General features: G+C 43.3%; 1 protein-coding gene across 1 annotated transcript in view; it reads left to right on the top strand.

Annotated features, from left to right (window-relative positions):
• LOC138589259 (histone-lysine N-methyltransferase PRDM16-like) overlaps positions 1–20,513 on the top strand; it is a 154,662-nt gene that overhangs the window by 54,155 nt on the left and 79,994 nt on the right. Inside the window, exon 2 of the mRNA XM_069659464.1 lies at positions 5,296–5,765. Coding sequence (XP_069515565.1) covers positions 5,296–5,765 — 470 coding nt within the window. The remainder of the gene's footprint in view (positions 1–5,295; positions 5,766–20,513) is intronic.

The following is a 20,513-nucleotide window of genomic DNA, read 5'->3' as shown; positions in this document are numbered from 1 at the left end:
AAAGAAGTAAGGGAGAAACAGGCACAGGGAGAGAGAGAGAGAGAACAGGGACAGCTCCCCCTAGCAGCTTTTATAGACTGATAACCTAACAAGTCAAAGATAGCAGGGTGACACACAGACACACACAGGCTGCAGAACATGCTCTGCAACTCGGTGTATGCTGTGTTTTATTTTTATGTTTTTTTCAGTCACATGAGAAGATAAAGTAAAAGGGATTTTAAAGCATGACACAGTAGCATAACTTAAACGTTGCATTATAGAGCAGAGCAGCATTACACGTGCAAATATGCATTAAAAGCATCAGATAAGAATACAGAATAACATTTAGTCATCCATTCTCTCCATCTTTTCCATTCTGCCTTTCTTTCTTTCTGTCCTGTGATCTCTTTTTATCCTCTCTGCAGAAGCCATGTTTTAGTTTTAAGTGTTGCTTGGAAGCGTTCCTCGGTGCTTTTACAAGGGGAAACAGTGTGCTGCTCACTCATGGAGAAGCTTGCTGGTATTGTAGCTGACTGTGCCACTATCGCTCACTCACACAAACACATGCGTTCTCCCCTGAACGCCCTCCTTCGGCTGCCTCGTCACATGCTTCCATTTATACGTCATTTTGAATCTATATTACCCCCGTGCCACCTTGGAAAAATACACCTTTGTACAGTTTTTCACCTCTCACTCTCGCTCGCTCACTCCACCTTTGAATTGCGCTCGTTTGATTTTTACAGCTGCCTCTCGGCTCCGCCCCCTCCTGCTTTTAAAGCAGAGGCTGTTTAGGCGCTTTAGTGTGGAATCATCAAAGGCCTGCTTACTACAGAGAACAGGTACCAATATCACTCCGTGGTGCAATAATGCAGCTAAGTGGGACCATATTGACACAATATAGCGGCACAAACAGCAGATTAAACCCTCACACACTCACACAAACAGATGTGCACATGTACGCACCGAGCTCCCACATCAAAATGTTTGCTCATTTATTGCTCAACCAGCAGCCATTTTTCATATCTGTCATGGTCCACACATTCTCCCTCTGCCTGCCATTTTTTCTTTTACCAGACAATCTTTCTTCCCATATTTGGAGCCGGTGCAGAATTTTGCATAGTTTTGCCTTTTCCCTGGATACTGTCTTTTCATCAGCGGCTGCCTTTCCTTTTGAATTGAACCAGATCAATTTACAGGCAGACAAAGATACAGTCTCTGTGTGCGCTGGAGAGGGGAGGCAGTGAGGGAGACCAGACGTGTGTGCTTTATGACGGCTGTCACTGGCACACACATCTATTTACAGCCCTCTTTTAGAATTATCATAGCCACAGAATGCAGCTCTACAATACTTGCTTGACAACATGTGCATCCCTGAGAATAAGTAAAAATGCATCTTTTACTGAGATCGTTCTTTTTGATGATTTTTGGCTGCTCATTCTGCACAAAACAAGCCCGTCCTTATTTGTCGCAGTATTCATATTCTCCTTCCCAGAATTCCTGCTTGCAGTCAGTGTCGTTTCTTTCTATCCCAGGCTGCATCGACAATACAGCTCAGTCCATACGCCACAAGGCACATGTGTTTGTGTGTGTCCAGGCAGACGGCAGAAAATGACTTCAGATCTCTATCTTTCTGCGTTTAAGTCTAGAGTGCTCTGATTAAACACAACCACAGAACAATTTCCCCGTTGTAAGGCCCTCCGATTAAACCGCTGATTTTCAGCACCGTGTCAAGTTATTTTGCCATGGCAACACTGATTACAATGTTATCAGCTTTTCATATTTATGTGCTCTTTTTATTTTCTAATCTTGATTCTTGAAAATTTGATTTTTCTTTCAAGGCTTTTGCTCGTGCTGTGCGCTTTTCTTCTGAAATACTAGACATTTAGTTGAATGTGTATTTTAGAGGTTAGTGTCTATAAATGTCATATCTATGTCATATCTTGTAATTTGACTGTGACATGCAGTAATTACGAGATATAATCTTTACCTACAACACCAGCTGATCTCTTGCACATGTGCTTATGGTCCAGAAAACTGCTCCTGCAGTTGCAAACAGATGTGTGTTTGTGTGATAGCCTGCTTCTGTGTTCATACGTGCCCTGAAATCTTTGTTATTGCAAGCTATGCTACAAAGCAAAGAGCTGCGTTTACGGCACGCATTTACAATTTATCAAATAAATGGGATGCCTTCATGTGGCCTGGGCCCGGCTCTCAGGCAGAGCCGCGTAGTTTTCCACTGGAATAACAGCCGCTGAACAAGCAGCCCATTGTAGCCGCAGCCAGCACCGGGACCCCCAAGGTGCGAATTAATGATTGACCCCTGATGTAATCAGGATAAATAGCTCCCCGTAAAAAGAGAAAGAGATGGCAAGAGGAGCAGAGAGAGAAAGAACAACATAAGGAGGCAGGGAGAGGAAGGCACTATCTGGCCCGGGTGTTTTTTAAGAAGCCCTCTGGGAGACGAACCTAACATCTCTTTCTGGGTCTTTAGAGACTCAGAGCTAACATACAGCTGTTTAAAAGCAGCTCCGTCGTCAGATTTTAGACTCTGCACCTCCTCCTCTTTGTCCTCTTCCTGGCCCCTTTCATTATTTTCCTGCTTACTTTTCTCATCTGCAACTTTTTTCAGCGCTGGTGAAACACGGTCAACTTGTTTTACAGAAGGGGAGGAGAAAGAAAGAGAGCTTGTCTCTGTTGGCGAATAATCTAAAAGTTTCCCAGTTTTCTCTCCAGGCAACATTTTTATGAATTAACTAAGATACAACTGAGAGTTGAACATTTAATATCACACTGGGTCTGCCATTTCTGCCTCGCTTTACAGCTTTATGTCTCTCACAAAAGATGTTTTGTTCATTAAAAATTAAGAGGCCTTTTTTTTTTCACTTTCTCCTTGTTACTTAATTATTTGTTGCAGCGATCTTCAGCACAGAGGCTCTTAAAGCCAAATGGTATTTAATAGATTTTCCAAGGCTGTCTTTCTGCTTGTCAAAATTGCTCTCAATGGGTCAAGTGCCAGTGAGAGTGGGATGGTGAAGAGGGAGAGAGAGAGAGAGAAAAACAGTTTAATGGCCTGAAAACACTTTTGATTGTGCAGAGCGAGCAGCAGATAGGGCTGAGTTATAAAACTTTAATTGATCTGTGAAAAGTGGAAGCTACTTCTGGCTCACATGTTCCGATGCTTAATTGCACGCCTGGTCTGAGCCCCTATGAAACGGTGATCATTAAAAAATGGGTTCTTTTCCAGCCAAAATCACTGGATGACGCAGAATCAGTCATAAAAGGCTGGATTTTACTGCTGCAGCTTTATATGATAAGTTTCCCGGATCTGCGCGGACACGCTGCAGGTTTGCCAGAAGCTGAAAAGCCCTTGTCGCATGCTTTCATACAGTAGTTTCACATTTCACATTTAAAACGTACATGTCAGTTAATTTCACAGCTTTTACTGAGCACATCTGTCGCTGGGCAGGAACCCAAATATTTATCAGAGAAACAAGTTCTGATACACTGAACAATGAATGAATCGTTTTTCTACAAGTTACTGGCGTCCATGTTTCCTCCCTCGCGTTATTAAACAGAAAAAAAATTAGTACACTCTTAGAACACAAAACAACTTTTTAATGATGCATATCTCTTGCATCAACTTTTTGAAAAATTCAACCCGCAAACTTTCATCGTGACCTAATAAACTGCCATGTTCTTACGAGCACATTTTAAAACTGTCATGTTGCAGCCCCAGCTAAAGCCTGGGAAGTGTTGGCAGGCTTGGCAGCCGGCTGGATGGAGGCTAACAGAGAGAGAGAGAGAGCTTGATTGGAACCACTCCTGCCGTAATTTTGGGCCTAGTTAGCCTGCTGATTGCCAGTCCCTGTGTTTAGATAGTAAAACTGCAGTGGTGCTTTGACTAAAGACACCGGGATCTGTCCAGAGAGGAAAACAAGGAGGCACACATAGATGATATCAAGCAAACACACACACTAGGGCTGGGTAATAATTCTCTATTCCTTTTGGGATACTGTCTGAAGAGTACTGTTCTGAAAAGAGTCAAGAATGGCATCTACACAACACTGTCATTGCTCATCATCATTTTACCTCATATTGGAACGGTTGGATCCTAGAGCACAGACACAATCATATTGTCAGTCTGTGTGTGTGTGTGACAATAATGATCGGTGACGAGGGTAACCAGGTCAGCGATGGACACAGCCATTACTTGTAACATGAGTCCTGGCACAAATCAGCGACTGCAACAGAACTGAGAACTTCACCCATCAACAACTTGGCTAACCTAAAGCCTCTTCTCCTCCGTCGGCTCTTCTCACATGAATCAAAAATGTGACAAATCAACATGTTGTAGTCGAAAGCTGCAGCATGATGGATCGGTATTCTTTTTTCAGGAGTGTGGTTTTCTTACACTTAGAGGTTTGGAGATGGAAGTGGGGTGTTTTTGTATAATTCAGGGTCATAAAGTCACTTCGTAGTGTCTGCTGAGGATGGAGATATGACTTAGGCCATTTTAGACCGCAGACCTTTCATTCATTTGACTTGAGCCAGTGTGTAAGTGCAGCATGGTGCCAATTGTTGTCAACCTTTGCAACAAAAGATAAAGTAGCTGCTGGAGAGACAGCTTTCCAGTTGTGCAGTGTTTTGTCTGACAAGCCTTTTAATTCATGTATCCACCACTCAAACTTGACCTCCTGGATTGTACGACAGGGCTGCTTTGATCTGAATCCCTGCTAACAGCATTTTTGTCTCAATATTGCAAGTTGTGACATTTAAAGTTTAAAAGTGAATTGAGCTTTGGGATTTTTCTAAAGTTCTGAAGGTATAACACGTTTCTGCCATGGTGTAATCCTGGAAGATATTGTCTGTAATATTACACTTCCTTTACCTGCCGATCAATCTGGGAACCCATCAGCTAACATCCGATGACAATACAGCCACTAGGAGTGACGGCCATGTTTTCGGGGCTTATGGCTGGTTTCAGCCAGCTGTAATCAAAAAGGACTCATGAAAAGGACCTACTTTTCCATGCGTTGCCATTGTTTACACTCCTACTAGCAATTTCAGAAGCATTAATGGAATTTAACCCTTTTATTTTTGTTATTTGATCATCATCAGATAATAGCCGATGGGATCCAGAATTGCACTACACCCCATGCGTTCAACCTCTTTGGCTCTCCACACTATTTCCTGCATTCAATGAAAGCCTGCTGAAAAGCTTGTGGACAATTAAACTACAAACGGAAACTCATTTGCCTACAGAATAGAGATGACCTGCCTATTAACAATCATCTCTGTTTGTGTTTTCCCTAATAGATGACAGTGAGCCAGTGGACAGCATGTACGACACAGAGGCCGACCTCCCGGGTTTAGCGCCAAGCAGCGGAGGTGGTGCCGACAGCCCAGAAGATGACGCAGAAGACAGCGTCATCAACATGTCCCCCCTGCCCTCACCGACCCCTTCCCATCCAAACAACAACCACCACCACCTGCTGCACCCCCACATCTACGCCACCCACCACCACCACCACCTTCACAACAACAGCAACAGCAGCAGCAACGACCAGGACTTCACCACACCCAAGGAGGGCTCACCCTATGAGGCACCCGTCTACATTCCAGACGACATTCCCATTCCCGGCGAACTGGAGCTGCGGGAGTCCTCTGTGCCTGGTGCCGGCCTGGGCGTCTGGGCTAAGAGTCGAATCGGTGCTGGAGAGAGGTTCGGTCTGCACAATATGCTGCATCATGGGGCCACGGGCAAAGACAGCTCCTTCGGATGGGAGGTAGGAACCAGCCCGGCATGCTGTTTTTTTGTTTCATTTCAGTAACACCCTTTCTTATCTTTTGACTTACAAACATACACTTACATATAAAAACTTTTGAAATAAAAGATAGGGAAGGACAATGAATCCCAGCTGAAGAGCTTAATTAAATGATGGAGGCGCTCTTCATTCACACATTCACATTTCCAGCCCTCAGTCTTCATTCAAAGGCAATGTCATCATCAGCAAAGATGTCCTTTCCATTTGCATCCCCTCCGTGTGATTGGACCTCATCTTTGATCATGCACATTCACACAAACGAACACACACATACGAAGCGCGCGCGTCCAGAAATCCGGCAGCACGGCGATGTCAGATGGAAAAATCTGGCTGATTAGTGGAGGTATCAGCTTCTCTGGGCGTCGGTCCGAGCGAGCACCCTCATTTGGTCACGCCACCCGATATGGAAATGGAAGAAGCGTGGCCCAATGCGGTGGCGGCATATTGAACTATTAATTTTCATTTCAACATGACATTAGAGGATATTGAAGTTGCTTCAGTAAGCTCATTAGGAGAAAAAAAACTGATCTCTGTCTCGCCCTCTCTGTCTCCCTCTCTCCTTTCTCATATGGCTAATCAGAGGTGAAATATACAGGCCTGCTTTTCATTGCACTCCTCCACTCTCTGCTTTTTTTCCGTCATTCACATGTTCTAGTATAAAATGTATATGTTATATGGAATAGAGACAATGACAAGTTACACAGTGGAACACCATGTTGAAAAGGACACAGATTATTAGTTATATTCTCAAAGCATTGGAGCCTTTTTATCAGTTTTCTTTTTTCACAATCACTCTGAAAAACTTGGCTTTTGCAGGTAACGTTCAGGAATCCATCATTGCCAAGTTCTTTAGGGAATCTCTAAGGGTTCCCTTAAGGTACAGTCGGAATAACTCCTGGTAGTTTCCTCAGAAGGCTTCATTTCTTATTTCACCCTGTTTTCTTCTTAACAGTTGTCGGAGCATGCAGGCGATTAGAGCACACAGGCACACGCTACGTGGCAGTGTGCCAGGCGGGAACGTTCTCCTTTTTAAAGTTCATATTATGGCTAAACGGAGTGCAAAGGGCACCTCTCCAAGAGCTACACTCTCCTGTAGCGCTCATGTTTTCTCTCAGTTTCCCTCCTCCTTCTTCTTTTCTCCCCAGACACCTGACTAATGCATATTCATCAGCAAAGCTTTAGCTCTCTGGCTTGAAGGGAAAAAGGCCACCTTCAGCTATAAAAAGATACATTTACACACATGCACAGAGAGGTCCTGGCACACACACACACACACACACACACACACACACACACACTCTAACACATATTTTGAGGTGAAGATTGAGTCACACTTCCTGTTATTTCACTTTAGCTTTTTAGTGACATTTTGGAAATTCCGTTTGTTTGTAAGCCCGGCATTATGTGTGTGTGTGTGTGTGTGTGTGTTGCTGTGAGCCTGAGGCCGTCTTTGCTGCCTTTCAATCTTTGCTCTCCCACCTTGTCAAATGGGAACGATTGATCCATCTTCTCCTCCTGCGTGGTCGTTGGAGGCCGCTCTCTGGTGTAGCCTGTATTATTTTTTTTAGATATCCTGTCTGGTTTAGGGCTGGATGCCTTCGGGGGGCTCTCCTCTCCCAGACTCTTATCACAGATAGTCATAACAGTCAGCCTGTTGATAGTCATCAACAGACTCCCCTAGGAGTCCCACACTCCCCCCTTTCACTTTCTACCCCTGTACTCATCTACTGCCTCTGGTCTTAAACAAATAGACAGGCTGAGGCGAGGGAGCGACAGAACTATGGCTGAGTGAGGAAAGATGTTAAAAAAAAAAACAAGAGCAATAAAAGAAGATGCAAAAGACATTTCTCACAGCGTCAGAAACTTTGAAGCAGTCTGATACTCTTCATGGAAATTGTGTGTGAATGTGTATGTGTCACACATGTCTCCTGCCAAAACAGGGGGGATGTGTTATGAGAGATAATAAGTGAAGTCATCTGAGATGTCTGTGGTGTTAATGTGATCATATCTAAGCAAGGCCTCATACGCTGTGCCTCGGCCTTTAAGTAAGTGCTGAATTTAGTTATCACGGTAATTAGTTTAACTGCTTCCACTTCATAAAAAAATGTAGTTTACATTCCTGCTGGGTGAAAAACATGTCTCCCCAAAATGCTGCTTCGAGTTAACAGGCACTTTTTCTTCTGCATGCCCTTATTTTGGCAGTAGACTATACTGTGCAAGAAACCCTATAATTCCTAAAAACATGAAATCAAAATTTCACTCACAAGGTTTGTACTCCGAAACAATAATTTATGCCATCTGCAGTAGTACACTCCAAAACAGTTTAACTACATCGACTGCATTTTTGTGGATTTTTTACTAACACTGGCAATAAGTCATTATGCGGGCTTTGGGAACAACGCGGCCTACCAAAGGAGCCTAACAGCTCTAACAATCACATGGCAGATGATGTTGGGCTCTCTGGATGTCTGAGTGGAAGTGTTGATTGTTGTGGAGACACAAAGATAGTAATAGAAAGAGAGAGTGAAAGAAGAAAGAGGGAGGCAGAGAGGAAGCCTACTATTGTCTGTCCCGCGGCGTCGGGGACTGGAAGAGGTGTTAACTCAGACTCATTTCAGCGAGACGGACAGCTCAATCTAAGAGCTGCTTCGCTGCAGGCCATGGCCATTCTCTTCTGTCTCAGACTCCCTCTCTGGGCCAGCACCGAGTCATCCATTTAAAAACCATTATGCTCCCCTTTAGCACAACATGATAGAACGCCAGGGCCCCAGGTCTACCGTATGTGTGTGTGTCTCTGGTTGTGTGCGTGTGTCGGGCTGCCAACCCCTCAGGATAGGAAGGCCTGAGCGCGCAGAGAGAGGCAAGGCCCTCAGAAAGCCCAGCGTGGGGATCTACTGTCAAAGTGACTGCTGCTATTATCTGGCCGGTAGATTGACCCGACTCGCCTATTGATAGAGTCATGTCACCATACAATGGCTGGGGGTATTGTGCTCTTCACTGACTGGCATTGAATGGACTCACTGATCTAACTCCCTTGGGTGTTCAGATGGCAGGAGAGAGCGCAACACAAGCACGCTAATTGTAAGAAATGCAATTTAGCTAGTATTTTCGGGCCACATGAAATACTTAGGGAAAAAAGAAGAAACAATTGAATCTTCATTCAGAACATTCTTGAAGCAAACAAATCATTGGCCAAGCCCTCTTTGAAGTGATATTGATGGTGTTTACTCTCTCTTTGCCTTACCCTGTGACCACCGGGCCAGTCCTTTCACCTCTGAATCATACCCTTTGAAATTCCTCCAGCAACTATGAGCTTTTTCTTTTTGAACTATCTTTTGTTTCTACGACTTCAGTGTTTGCTCTCTCGCCAAGTTCTTGTTTGAAGATCAACGCAAAACAAGCAGCACCAACTCCCCAACTGTGAGAAGATGGAGTCACTTGTTTGGTGTAAGCTAAACTTGTAATTTCCGATCCTAGTGCTCAGCCATTGTCGATTTATAGAATAGAAATGGTACACAGCCCGATACCTTCAGGGTATGTTGTATTCTCAGGCATGATAAAGAGGATTTAAGAAGGACATATTGTGCATTTTCATTTCAGAGATGTACACTGATGTTAACCCTTTGGACAAGGTCGACACAAATGCCTTCATACACACCAACATGTATCATAGAATTCATGTCAGCCCTGCAGCCATATTTGTCTCTTTGCTGCAGTGGACCTTGGGATGACTTTGTTGCCAGGGCAAACTTTTGTCAATACTTCATTCTTTTTATGTTTACTTTTAGTGGGGTGATTTTCCATATCGGTATCAGTCATCCAGCGATGTGTTGAAAGAGGTGAAAAGTATGCTAGCTCTTCTGTTTACCCTGTTATTGACTTAGTGATAGACTTAGACATAGACATGGACATGGCGGGCACTCTAGTGTCACCAAGGTTCTACGTGACAGATACCCGTCCTGCCACGATATCACGCATGTGAGACATATAACCTCCAGCTTTCATGCTGACGATGTGCCCCTTTTGTTCGGGACCTAATCGCTGAGCCAAGCTAACGTCCTCGTCTCTGAATTGAAGGGAGAAGAAGTCCTGGCACACCCTGACCCTTATCTGTGGTGACCCACCTTTCGCCTCCTAAAGTGTTTGCTTGCCTTTTGTGCTCTGCCTGAGGAGGGCGGATGGCCAAGTTCTTATGCTAGATATCCCAAAGGGCATACAAGGTGCAGCTTGGAACTTGTCTGATCTGTTTGCCTTCCACAAAAAGGTGTTCCTTATCTTGATGTTTTGCCCTTAAAGTGATTGGCACTGAATTGATGGGGCAGAAACTCCCTGCGACTGTCAGAAGATACAAACCAATTGAATGGACAGTATTAGACAAAGAGAGAGAGGGAGTAAGATAACAAGGGAGAGTTGTTTCCTGCTTGATTTGACTAATGTGTTTTCCAGTGCTCTCACGGTGACAATCATGTTCTGCCGCTTCAGTTATGAGTGCTGGATAAGGTCAGAGAAAGGAAGTATTCACCAAGCATAAGACATCATCCATTTTTCACTCTCAATCCAAACATCACGGTTAGTTAACTTGAACCCCTACTGTGCAGGTTATTGTACAGAAAAGGTGAAACTCTTGACATAAAGGGGTCATTATCATGTCTTTTAGTAATCAAATCAGAAACCACGCTCTGATGAGCATGGACTCGAGCTGAGAGTACATAGGGACAACAGGAAAAACAGCAGGCCTTTCTAGTTTTACCTCATCCTCTCTAGGTTTATTGGAAATGTGAAAATATTTGAATATGAAGTCATCTTTAAATCATCTCTATCTTTTGCCTCAACCTAACCCTTGATACATAGGAGATATTATTCCACTTTTGGTGAAAAACACTTAAAGATTTGATATTTTGAGTTTTGATTTGAAAACCTGTGTGCATAAAATGAAATTCAAATCGATGAGTACAAAAAATCTGCATCTTGATTTTATGTTTAACTGAAAAGATCAAACATTCAATGCTGCTTGACCTTGATAAGTAAGTCTTTAAACAAAGGAACTATAATCTTCAAATGAGCAAAAATAATAATATGTTTATTTTTCCACTAACTGCGTATTTGTCATCATTACTCCTACATGAAATAAACTCTTAACTTAAGGAATTACTTTGGCACATGTGCATATGGTCTCACGTCGTAATGAAAAGGATATCAAACCTGTGGTTTCTAATAACAGTATTGACCAACACTGAGCGGTTTTCTGTCATCATTATTTGACTTTGACAGAAACCCCAAGTTTACACATGGAGAAAAAAACACCAAAGAGAGAGCATAACACCACAAGTCTCGGGCATGGCTGCAGTAATATCTTCCATTCACGTTCATTTTATGTAGGTTTTAAACATGCCATTAGCCAATTTAATCCAATTTTCCCAGCTTTCGAAGCACTCCAGTGGAACAGATTCCATCTAATATTAAACATATGGCCGCTGTCGCCCCTAGAAACACCACAGCAGCGCTGTTTTTTTAAGAAAGCCGTTAAAGACAAGCCTACTGTGTCCCAGTTCAAACCTTTGTCAATTACCTTCATTGAACACGGTAATTGATAATGAGGAAGCAGGGCAGCAAATTAAATGTCAGGTTTTATTAGAAGCCTGATACCTTATCATTTGTTCATAACTCGTTACCAACATCTGTTAATTAGTTAATAAATTAATCTGCAGGGCTCACATGAAAGGTGCGCAGGCTCCTGAGGAAGAACACGGGGCAAAGTCATCCATCTTTGAAGAGAGGGGAACTCAACAAATATTGTCCCTGGGATTTGGGTTGTTATTACTTGGTCATTGGTTTCAGACCTCAGCCACTACAGCCAAGCATTCTCAATGGAACCTCTTGTTTGCCTGGATAACCCCCCCCCACAGTCTCCTCACGCATCTCCACCACAATGCTATCCTTTATTGCACAAGGTTTCTCTTAGCTGAGGTTCTTTAAACATTAATTTAAAAGCACTCACATTGGCCCATCAGTCCTCTGTGCTGAAGCACAGGTAACTGGTGTCCAAACCCCGTCTCCCCGTCTCTTCCACTGTGTATCTAGTGAAACCCCATCGTTCATCATCACGCTGATGAATAGTCCCATCAGTTAGGGCCTCGGGGCAGGAGCAGACAATGACACTGCTCTTTGCCACAGTGGAAGATGATGACATTTGTCAAATGCTGTTTATATTGGTGAATGGATTTATGCTATTATGTAGACATACCCTGCCTTGCCAGCTCAGGTGGAGATATATGTATTCATTAGTCATGAGCCAAGGCTATTTGAATCTCAGCTCTGATGAGGACCTTATCCATGTAAGTTTAATATCAGTGTGTCTGTAAGAGCCCTCCAATGCAAACCTACGTTAGTCAGAGATCAATGTCTCTTTCTTCCATTTTCATTCACTTTTCCTTCTTGCCTCACTTTAAGTCTCAATCCCGTTTGCTGCTTAACATTACTGTGACTCAAGCAGGAGGTGGTGACCTATTAATCAGGTTCCCGTGGCTGTTTTGATTGCCATTTTCCATAATCAGATACACAACACGGCGAAAAGCCTTGGCTGTAGAAATACTTATTTTCGTTCAATCCTTACAGGTTTTTGCCGTTCTGAAGACCTCAATCCATGAGCAGTGAGCCCAGGAGGAAACTGGAGCACACGGCTGTGCCTTTTAATTACATTTTATTAGGTATAAGGGCATTTACGTTTAACGTCATAAAGGGCATTCATGAGTATATGATCGGTTGTGGGAGACGAGGGTGGAATCTGACCAACCAATACTTTTATAAGAATAAAAGCAGAGATTGTCTTTGTACTTTGCACCCCGACATTAATGTACTGTGTGTTTAGGTGTGTTTATACTGAAATGGTGTTCAACATGAACATGTACAGGATTGTAAACTATACATTTCCACACGCACATTCATCCACATAAACCTTAAAAGACACAGGCAGGCAGGCAAGAGACATTCCCCCATGTTTTTCTTTCCTCTACTCGGTCATTAAGAATAACAGAGGAGAGCGAGAAGCTGAGCCAATGACGACATCTGATTTTAGAACAGTGTTGAATTGTTGAAGTGTTGAACACACCGGGACATCTTTACTTTGGAAAGTTTCGGGAATCGCTCGAGTGATTTTCGCTCATTTTCTCCACCACTGTCATGGGGAGCGAGACCTGAAGTCTTTTCTGCACGAGGCAAGCAGGAGGTTTTGACAGAGTCGAGATTGGAAGAGGTGTGCTAATTTGTGTGAATACTTTTGTGTTTGGAATTGCACACAGACGCATATGTTCACATTTCTGTCAGGATGACACCGTCTGTTATAGCAATCAATGCCTCATCATTTTGTAAACACAAATTCTACACACAGATTTTTAGTGCGGCATTAGTACAGTGATATGTAGTTGACAATGTTGATCGATAACTGTCAGAATATGCATTATAACTATAAAGCATGACGTAATAATAATGATGAAAGCAAAGTTTATATTTCTACCACAAGCCATCTCTCAAGCGAAACAATTACCAAAGACGTGGGATCATGGGAGTTGTTGTCTTCTTTGTTGAACAACCATCATTGCGGATGAACACCTGTCTGAAGTGATTTATGTTAACTAACCATGTCATGTTTAGTCCCATTATTTACGTTGTCCCTTGTCATTCTAATGAAATAATGTTTGCACACTGTCTTCCTCACTCTGGTGTTGTGATGTGATGTGATGTGATCTGGTGTTTCCTGTTTTTCCCTGGAGGACAGGCAACCAAATGACACCTTCAATAAAGAAATCTGTGCAGCTTCATTTCCTTTGCAAAAACTGCTGTGGCGAAGATGTTTATTTACATAAAATGCCAGAAATGTATGTAGGATTTATTGTTTATCAGTTCAGTAAATGTGTTCAACATACAGAAATTAAACATGAACAAGCAGAGAATAAATGACAGAGTGAACAAATGCAAATCATCTATTTCTCACTTTATTGTTATTATTATTGGAGAACAATAACCCTCCTATTAGCTTGGATATCCAGAAAGTAAGGGAAGGTTAGAGAGGCTAACTTGATTACTGTAAATCGTCTTAATGGTCACAACAATGCTCTGCAAGCCTCTCAGTCATTCTGTCCTCTGTAAATGTCACATGATTCTGCTCTGTGTCACTCTTTCTGGATAGAGGTGAGCTGACGTGGGTGCAGCTGGTACGCGGCGGTACCCAGCATGCCACCCAATACCAGATTGGTGGGAAGAAAAAAAAAAACCTGATAAATATTCAAGCTCTCTGAGACGCTTACCCCTGAGCCATGTGATGCAGACGTTATACAAACAACAGGAAGCATTGTTGCATTGCGTTAGAGTGTATGTGCATATGGCCACTCTAACCTGATGATAATATTAGTATTCAAATTGTTCCACTTCCACTGTAATTAACGTACCATCCTTATTATTTAGTTAGAATCAAATACTGGACACCCTTGTCTTCATCTGTCACTTTCTCTGCTGTTCATTGATTGGGCCTGAGTGTTTCGGGTGACAAATCCTGCTCCCCTCTGCTGGCCAAAACTCACAATGCCACTTTCCAAACATCTCCAAAGTACCTTAACATTGTGCGGCCGACAGAAGGGAAAAAAGAGCCGGAATTTCTTCCTGTAAGAGCATTAAGAGTAAGAGCACATTGCGCTCACACTTGAACATACTTGGTGCCTACCAAACCACCGAGGCAGTACAAGTCAGTTTCTTTTCCCCAGCCTTTCTTCCTCTGACTCTCCTGTAGAGTGGGGGATGCTTGTTCGGAATCACTTTCTGTCTTTATACATCTTCATATCTTTGTATCTCTTAACCCCATTTTCTTGCACACTTCTTGCCAACGTTTAGAGGGCCTTCTGAGCACTGAACACTTCATACTATTGTGCATTCCAGTGTCCTGTCATGACAAAATACTAGCAATGTGCTTTAATTATATCCAGATCACAGACTCAAATCTTCTCTTTTGTAATTCATTGATTTTTCAACCTCCACTCTCAATCTTACGTGCCCTTCCTCCCTGTTCTTTCTCTCCTTCTTTTCTTTTTGCTCACCCCTCCTTTTTTCCCGGCCTCCGGGGTCCCAGTGCTTCTAATTCGGCCTTATCAGTGAAGTAATTTAGCTGCCACAGCTTGGGTTTCTGTTGCGCGGCGAGTGGCCCCATTGTCCTGCCCTGCTGTTGCTGAGATAAACCCTCAGATTGAACAAAGTCCGCACTGACCTTTACAAACTCCCAAATCTCGCTCTGTACACCCCTCCAACAGAGATTCTCTCTGCCTAGAGCTCTTTTCTTGGGGGGGCTGAGAAGGCGAATGAGTGTGTGTGGTTGTGTGTTAAAGAGAGAGTGTGGGGTCATGGTGGATTGAGTGAGCGTGAGATGGACAGGGGAGAGGGATTAAGATGGCTGACTGAGCCTGTCTATATTTCCAATGGCACTTTGGTCTGAGGGAGGCCGAGGACTAAAAAGTGCACTGCAAGCAAAGCATTCAAGTGTGCATTTTTCTGTCTACTTCAGACCGCAAGAGAAGGCTTTTATAAGCCACATTCTTTCACCTTCCTGCCTTCATCGTTCAACAAGAAATATGATTGTTTTTGCCTTAAAACTAGAAGACAACTTGTGTCTTATTTCCTCATACTAGCTGTTGATGTCCCTGAAACAGTTCATTGAGAGAATCCTGACAAAAGCACCGTTGAACCCCTCGTCTTACTTCCATTGTTATCTATCATGTCCTTCATTCCTTGGCAGAAGGCCCAAGAGGAGTCTGTCTGAATTGTTGCTTTGACACACAGTGAAATGGCTAGAGAGGAACGGTTAAAGCCAAGTGGCTGGGTGGGTGGATGGGGTGGGGGTCGATGCTGTGCCGGGGAGGTTTGGGGCACAATGCAACAGGAGTACCCTCTCCATTGTGAACCACTGTCATCCTTCAGAAGCCACTCGACTGCCTCTCCACGCCGCAAATCCTCTCTGCTTTCTATTGCAGCCGTCTGTCGGTCAGGCAGGGAACCTCATCAAAAGGTCTTGGAGTTGGGGATTGAATCAGGGCGGGTGGAGGGAAGCAGGATGGCGGAGAAGAGAGGAGGAAAGAAGTGTTGTTTGTGTGCGAATGTGCGGGGTTGATGGGGCGAGGGACAGGGGCATACCGAGGTCCAAGGTTCAGGTGTGGGCTCCAGCGTCAGTGATGGATTGGAAAAAGTCTGCACCAGTCTATCCGTTCAGGGTGGCCCTGTGTTCATCCCACCCTTCATCCTTCCATCCATCCCTCCTCCATTCCATATCCCCCCCGCCCACTACCACCTGCCTGCAAGCCACCACCAGTGTTCCCAGGGAGATGAGCGCCACGGAGAAGAAGGCCCACAAGGGATTAACTTTTCACATGGCTGGGAGTCCTCGTCTCAAAAGACCTGACAACCCCAGACGGCTTGATTAAAAAAGAAAAGAAGAGAAGAGGAAAGGGGGGGGGGGGGGGGGGGCTCAGGAGGAGGAGAGGAGGGGGAATTCTTCACATGATGGCCCTGAGAGAGGGATTTTGGATATTGGGTGTCTTTTTTTCCCTTCATCCAAAGCCCTCATGTCTTGGTTGAGAATGAGCAAATTGTTCCTCCTGTTCTCTCAGCAGTCCCCGTGTTGCCCGGCCTAAAGATGTGGGTGGGCACCAGAAAAAAAGATGTTGGCTCCTCACAGGAAACCAAGAGATGTCATCTTGTTTAAAAGAAAATAAAAATCAAGCTTGAAGTGGTCGCTTTTGATTCTGTTTTTCATCTGCTTCTTGGCTTTTGGATGCCACAGCCATCAAAACAGGATATTGAGTCACTGATTCAAATTTTCTACAACGTTATGATTATATCAATTATATACATACATTTTTATTTATAAAAGCCCTCTGTTGTTCTGTGTATGTCAGCATTGCATTACAGTCAAGGAAGACATTGGCAGAGAGAGTCGACGAACCGTTGCCGGCTTAAAGTTCTAGTGTTCAAGTGGCAAGGCGCCCTATTTCCCCTCACTCTATCCCAGATAAATTGGGCCTCTCAGGTTTGTCTGTGAGAAAGAGAGGACAAAAATCAAAACAAACGCTCCCACTGAAGTGAAGATGGGAGTTGGGGTTGGCTTTCCTCTCTGGCTAGCGGATCAGCAACTCAACCTAGCGGGACAGCAGGCCACTTAATACCTCCCATCTTGTCCAGGTAACAGAGTGGCCCGACAGGGGGGTCAAGGAAGGTAGCAGGGTATCGTCTTACAGATCACCACTCACCCTCTGGCTTCCTCCACATGGCTCACTTACCCTCTTCTCATCTCCGCTGCTGGGACACATCCACCCTCTCTTCCCACACCCCTCCGCTATAGGATACAAACATCCATTGAGAAAGTTATTGAGGATGTTAAACACCAAATGCCTCTCATAGAGGCCACTGAGATGAACTAAAATGTAGATGAATGTGAACCAGCAGCAAACTGAGGGCTTCAAGTTTTACTGCCATTTTCAGTCTGAAAAAGCACCCAGTCTGTTTAGTAACTTCTGCTGTCAACACTGGTAGCTCTAAGGACAGGAAACTCTATATCCAAGGGGTGACTAACAATCAATTAACCCTAATATCAGCCCAGATTTCTCATTAATCATAACTGCTTACCGGCCATATGGTCCTAGAATCCAAGGAGGCACTGAACCAACTTGCTTTGGACTTGACCTTGCCGATGGGCCCAGGGGAACACAGGGGTACATGTCTGTCTTTCATGGTGTTGTTGACCTTCTTATTGATTAGATTAGGTTTATAGATATATGGAGAGCTAATGTGGATAGTTATCTAGATAGACAGATGCCAAAAATGCCAAACATTTGGTGATCCAGTATGTCCGAGCAACAGGCGGCTGTGGCTCAGTGGTAGAGTCGGACGTCTCTCACTCAGAAGGTTGGGGGTTTGATCCCTGACTGCTACAGTCATATGTCGAAGTGTATTGGGCAAGACACTGAACCCCAAATTGCTCCCAGTGGCATAGCCATCGGGTATGAATGGGCATAGGTCTGACTGAAGACTGGCACTTAGGCCTTTGCCATCAGTGTGTGAATGGGTGTGAATGTGACATGTAGTGTAAAAGCTTTGAGAGGTTGCAAGGCTAGAAAAGTGCTATTTAAGTACAGTCCATTTACCCATTCACACACACACACATAACATACACACATACATAGACAAACAAACCATGCCATGTTGCTTGCCTGCCAATGCAACCTGTGATTAAGTGTTTTAATACACACTTCAACACGTTGACACAAGGAGTCAGGGATCGGAAAACTGACCCTGTGATTGTGGATCCACGATACCTCCTGACCCACAGCTGCTCATTAATCAATACCCCAACAAGTGAATCTCCACATTTATTAAACATTAAAATAATTTTAAGTTACAGGTCCAGTGTTAAGACAAGGTTAATAAACTCATGAATTTATGAAGAGCCAAGGGTATAAGAAGATAAAGAATAAGACCAAAAAAAACAAAACACTGTAGTGCTTATTACTTTTAGTATTAATGGAGTTTGGGTTGTTTTTTTGCCATGTACTACTCTTCAAAGCCAAGTTCTACAAGTTTTGGTGAAAATGTAAAAGCACATCAAGTTTCAAATCTCCAACGGTAGGCTGCACATTTTATTAATTTGACAGAAAGTATGTAAAGTATGTGATTCCTAATAATACCCACTCAGAGCTTGGACCCCTGCTGTTCCTGAAGTGACAAAAGTGGCAGAACTGATATGATACACTGACTCATATTGGTCTGACCCTCACACTAAATCAGTATCCAATCAGTATTTCTTTGTACGAGCCCTCGTTCCCCGCAGCACGGCTATCATTAAGTGAGTCATTTAGGCCATCACAGGTAGGCCCACATCATAGCCTGCTGGTGGCTTTTAATGGGAAACCGAGTTCTTTCTACTGTAATGCATGCTGAAGTAGCTGGGGCTAATGTGACCCCTATAGTTTGGCACTGCATTAGTGCCAGAAGACCCAGCAGTGAGCCTTTAACCTGAGGAAGACAGGGCCATGATTATGTTCACCGCAGGGTAGGCTCGGCCAGAGGACGCTCATCTATACACACAAAGGGACACGAATAAAATGACATATGTTGATAACAGGGCAATTACCGGCTTATATTTTCCACAAGAAAGTTACATTTTCTGTCGCCTTCTATTACAAAGGAGTTTCAGTTTGAGTTTTTTTTTGACACGTTTTTTATTTTATTTAATTCTATTGTAATTCAAATATATTTTGGATCGTGAGACATCATTTGATCATAAAAATTTTTTTTTTTTTCGCTTCTTTTAAAATAACAATTCACCCACAGGACAAACAAACGGGGGAAAAAAATCAAAACAAATACATTCATTAAAGGATGTAAATCATTTCTTGACAGAAACATCTCTTTTAAGAAATACTTTTTCTGGACTATATTCCTATTATGAAGTATTTCTAATGAAAACAGTTTACAACAAGATTTGCAGCAAATTATAAGGACACTGTTGGTGCTGTTTTTTAACTGTGCTTTTTTTTTAATACTGTGAGCTCAAAAATGTCAGTTCAGCATTGTTGGCAGCAGAAATCTAAAGTTTAATGATAAAGTTAGAAAAATTAAAACAATAAAAAACAAAAGAAAAAAATCATCATGACACCATGTGCAAGGTTAAATAGCAAAAAAACCCTGAAATATTCCCCACTTTAAAACTGAAATTGATTTTAACTGTTGAGCATATAAACACCAGTACATAAACACACATACGCGCACGTGCGCACACATTACATATCAGGTTGACACAAAATAGGCACACTTACTCTGCCCGTCCCATTTCCCTTCTCACCATGATATCTGCTCTACGGTTACCGTGTTTACTGTCTCTATTCACATACTCGGTCTTTCTCTCACTGTCTCCTTTGCACACACACACACACACACACACACAGAGAAACACAGAAACGCACACACAGGATGCACTGTCGTATTTCATGATAATTCTCTCTCCTCTTGCTTCTCTTGTCTCAGTATCCTGAGCCACTAGACACTGAATGGACCACAGGGAAAGCTGATCTCTTAGACACAAATTTACACACACTCCAGCACGCACACACACACACACACACACACACACTCACACACAAAACTGCGTGTGGTCCCACCATTTCACTCTTCACCATGTTTTCTAATGCTTCATCAGGTCCGAAGGTCAGGTTCTTGGACTTAAGACTAATCTTTTAAATTCCTGAATGTTTCAGTCCCTTTTGTCTCGTCAGAAGTCAGTTGCTCACCTTTTTCGCTTTCACTTCTACACTTGTTTGCAAGATTTCACCTCAGTGTGATTACAAACAGTTTGGTTGTTTTCTTTCTCCCTGTGTTTCTCCTTCCCTCTCTATTTTCTTCCTTCTCTTCCTGTTCCCTCTTTGCATAATTCAAATCAGAATCCCCATGTGAGCACCTTGCTCTTGACCTAGCTTAGAAGGCTCCTGATTGCTTTAATAGCAGTCCTTGGACCTGGAAGGTGGGCGTCTTTAAGGAACTCTGGTGAGAACAGTGTGTGTATGTGTGTGTGCAATGTGTGTACAACCGAAGGGTGGTTGATTAGAACTGACCTCAAGAGTGTCAGGAAGAAAAGAAGTCCCAATATGCAAAGTGGACGTGTGTGCTTGCATAATTGGG

This window comes from Semicossyphus pulcher, unplaced genomic scaffold, assembly GCF_022749685.1.
Source record: "Semicossyphus pulcher isolate SPU_LCO1_2020_fin unplaced genomic scaffold, fSemPul1.0.p SCAF_13, whole genome shotgun sequence".
In the NCBI taxonomy this organism is placed as follows: Eukaryota; Metazoa; Chordata; class Actinopteri; order Labriformes; family Labridae; genus Semicossyphus; species Semicossyphus pulcher.
Note: the sequence above shows the minus strand (reverse complement) of the source record. Positions and strands in the feature narration are given on the sequence as shown.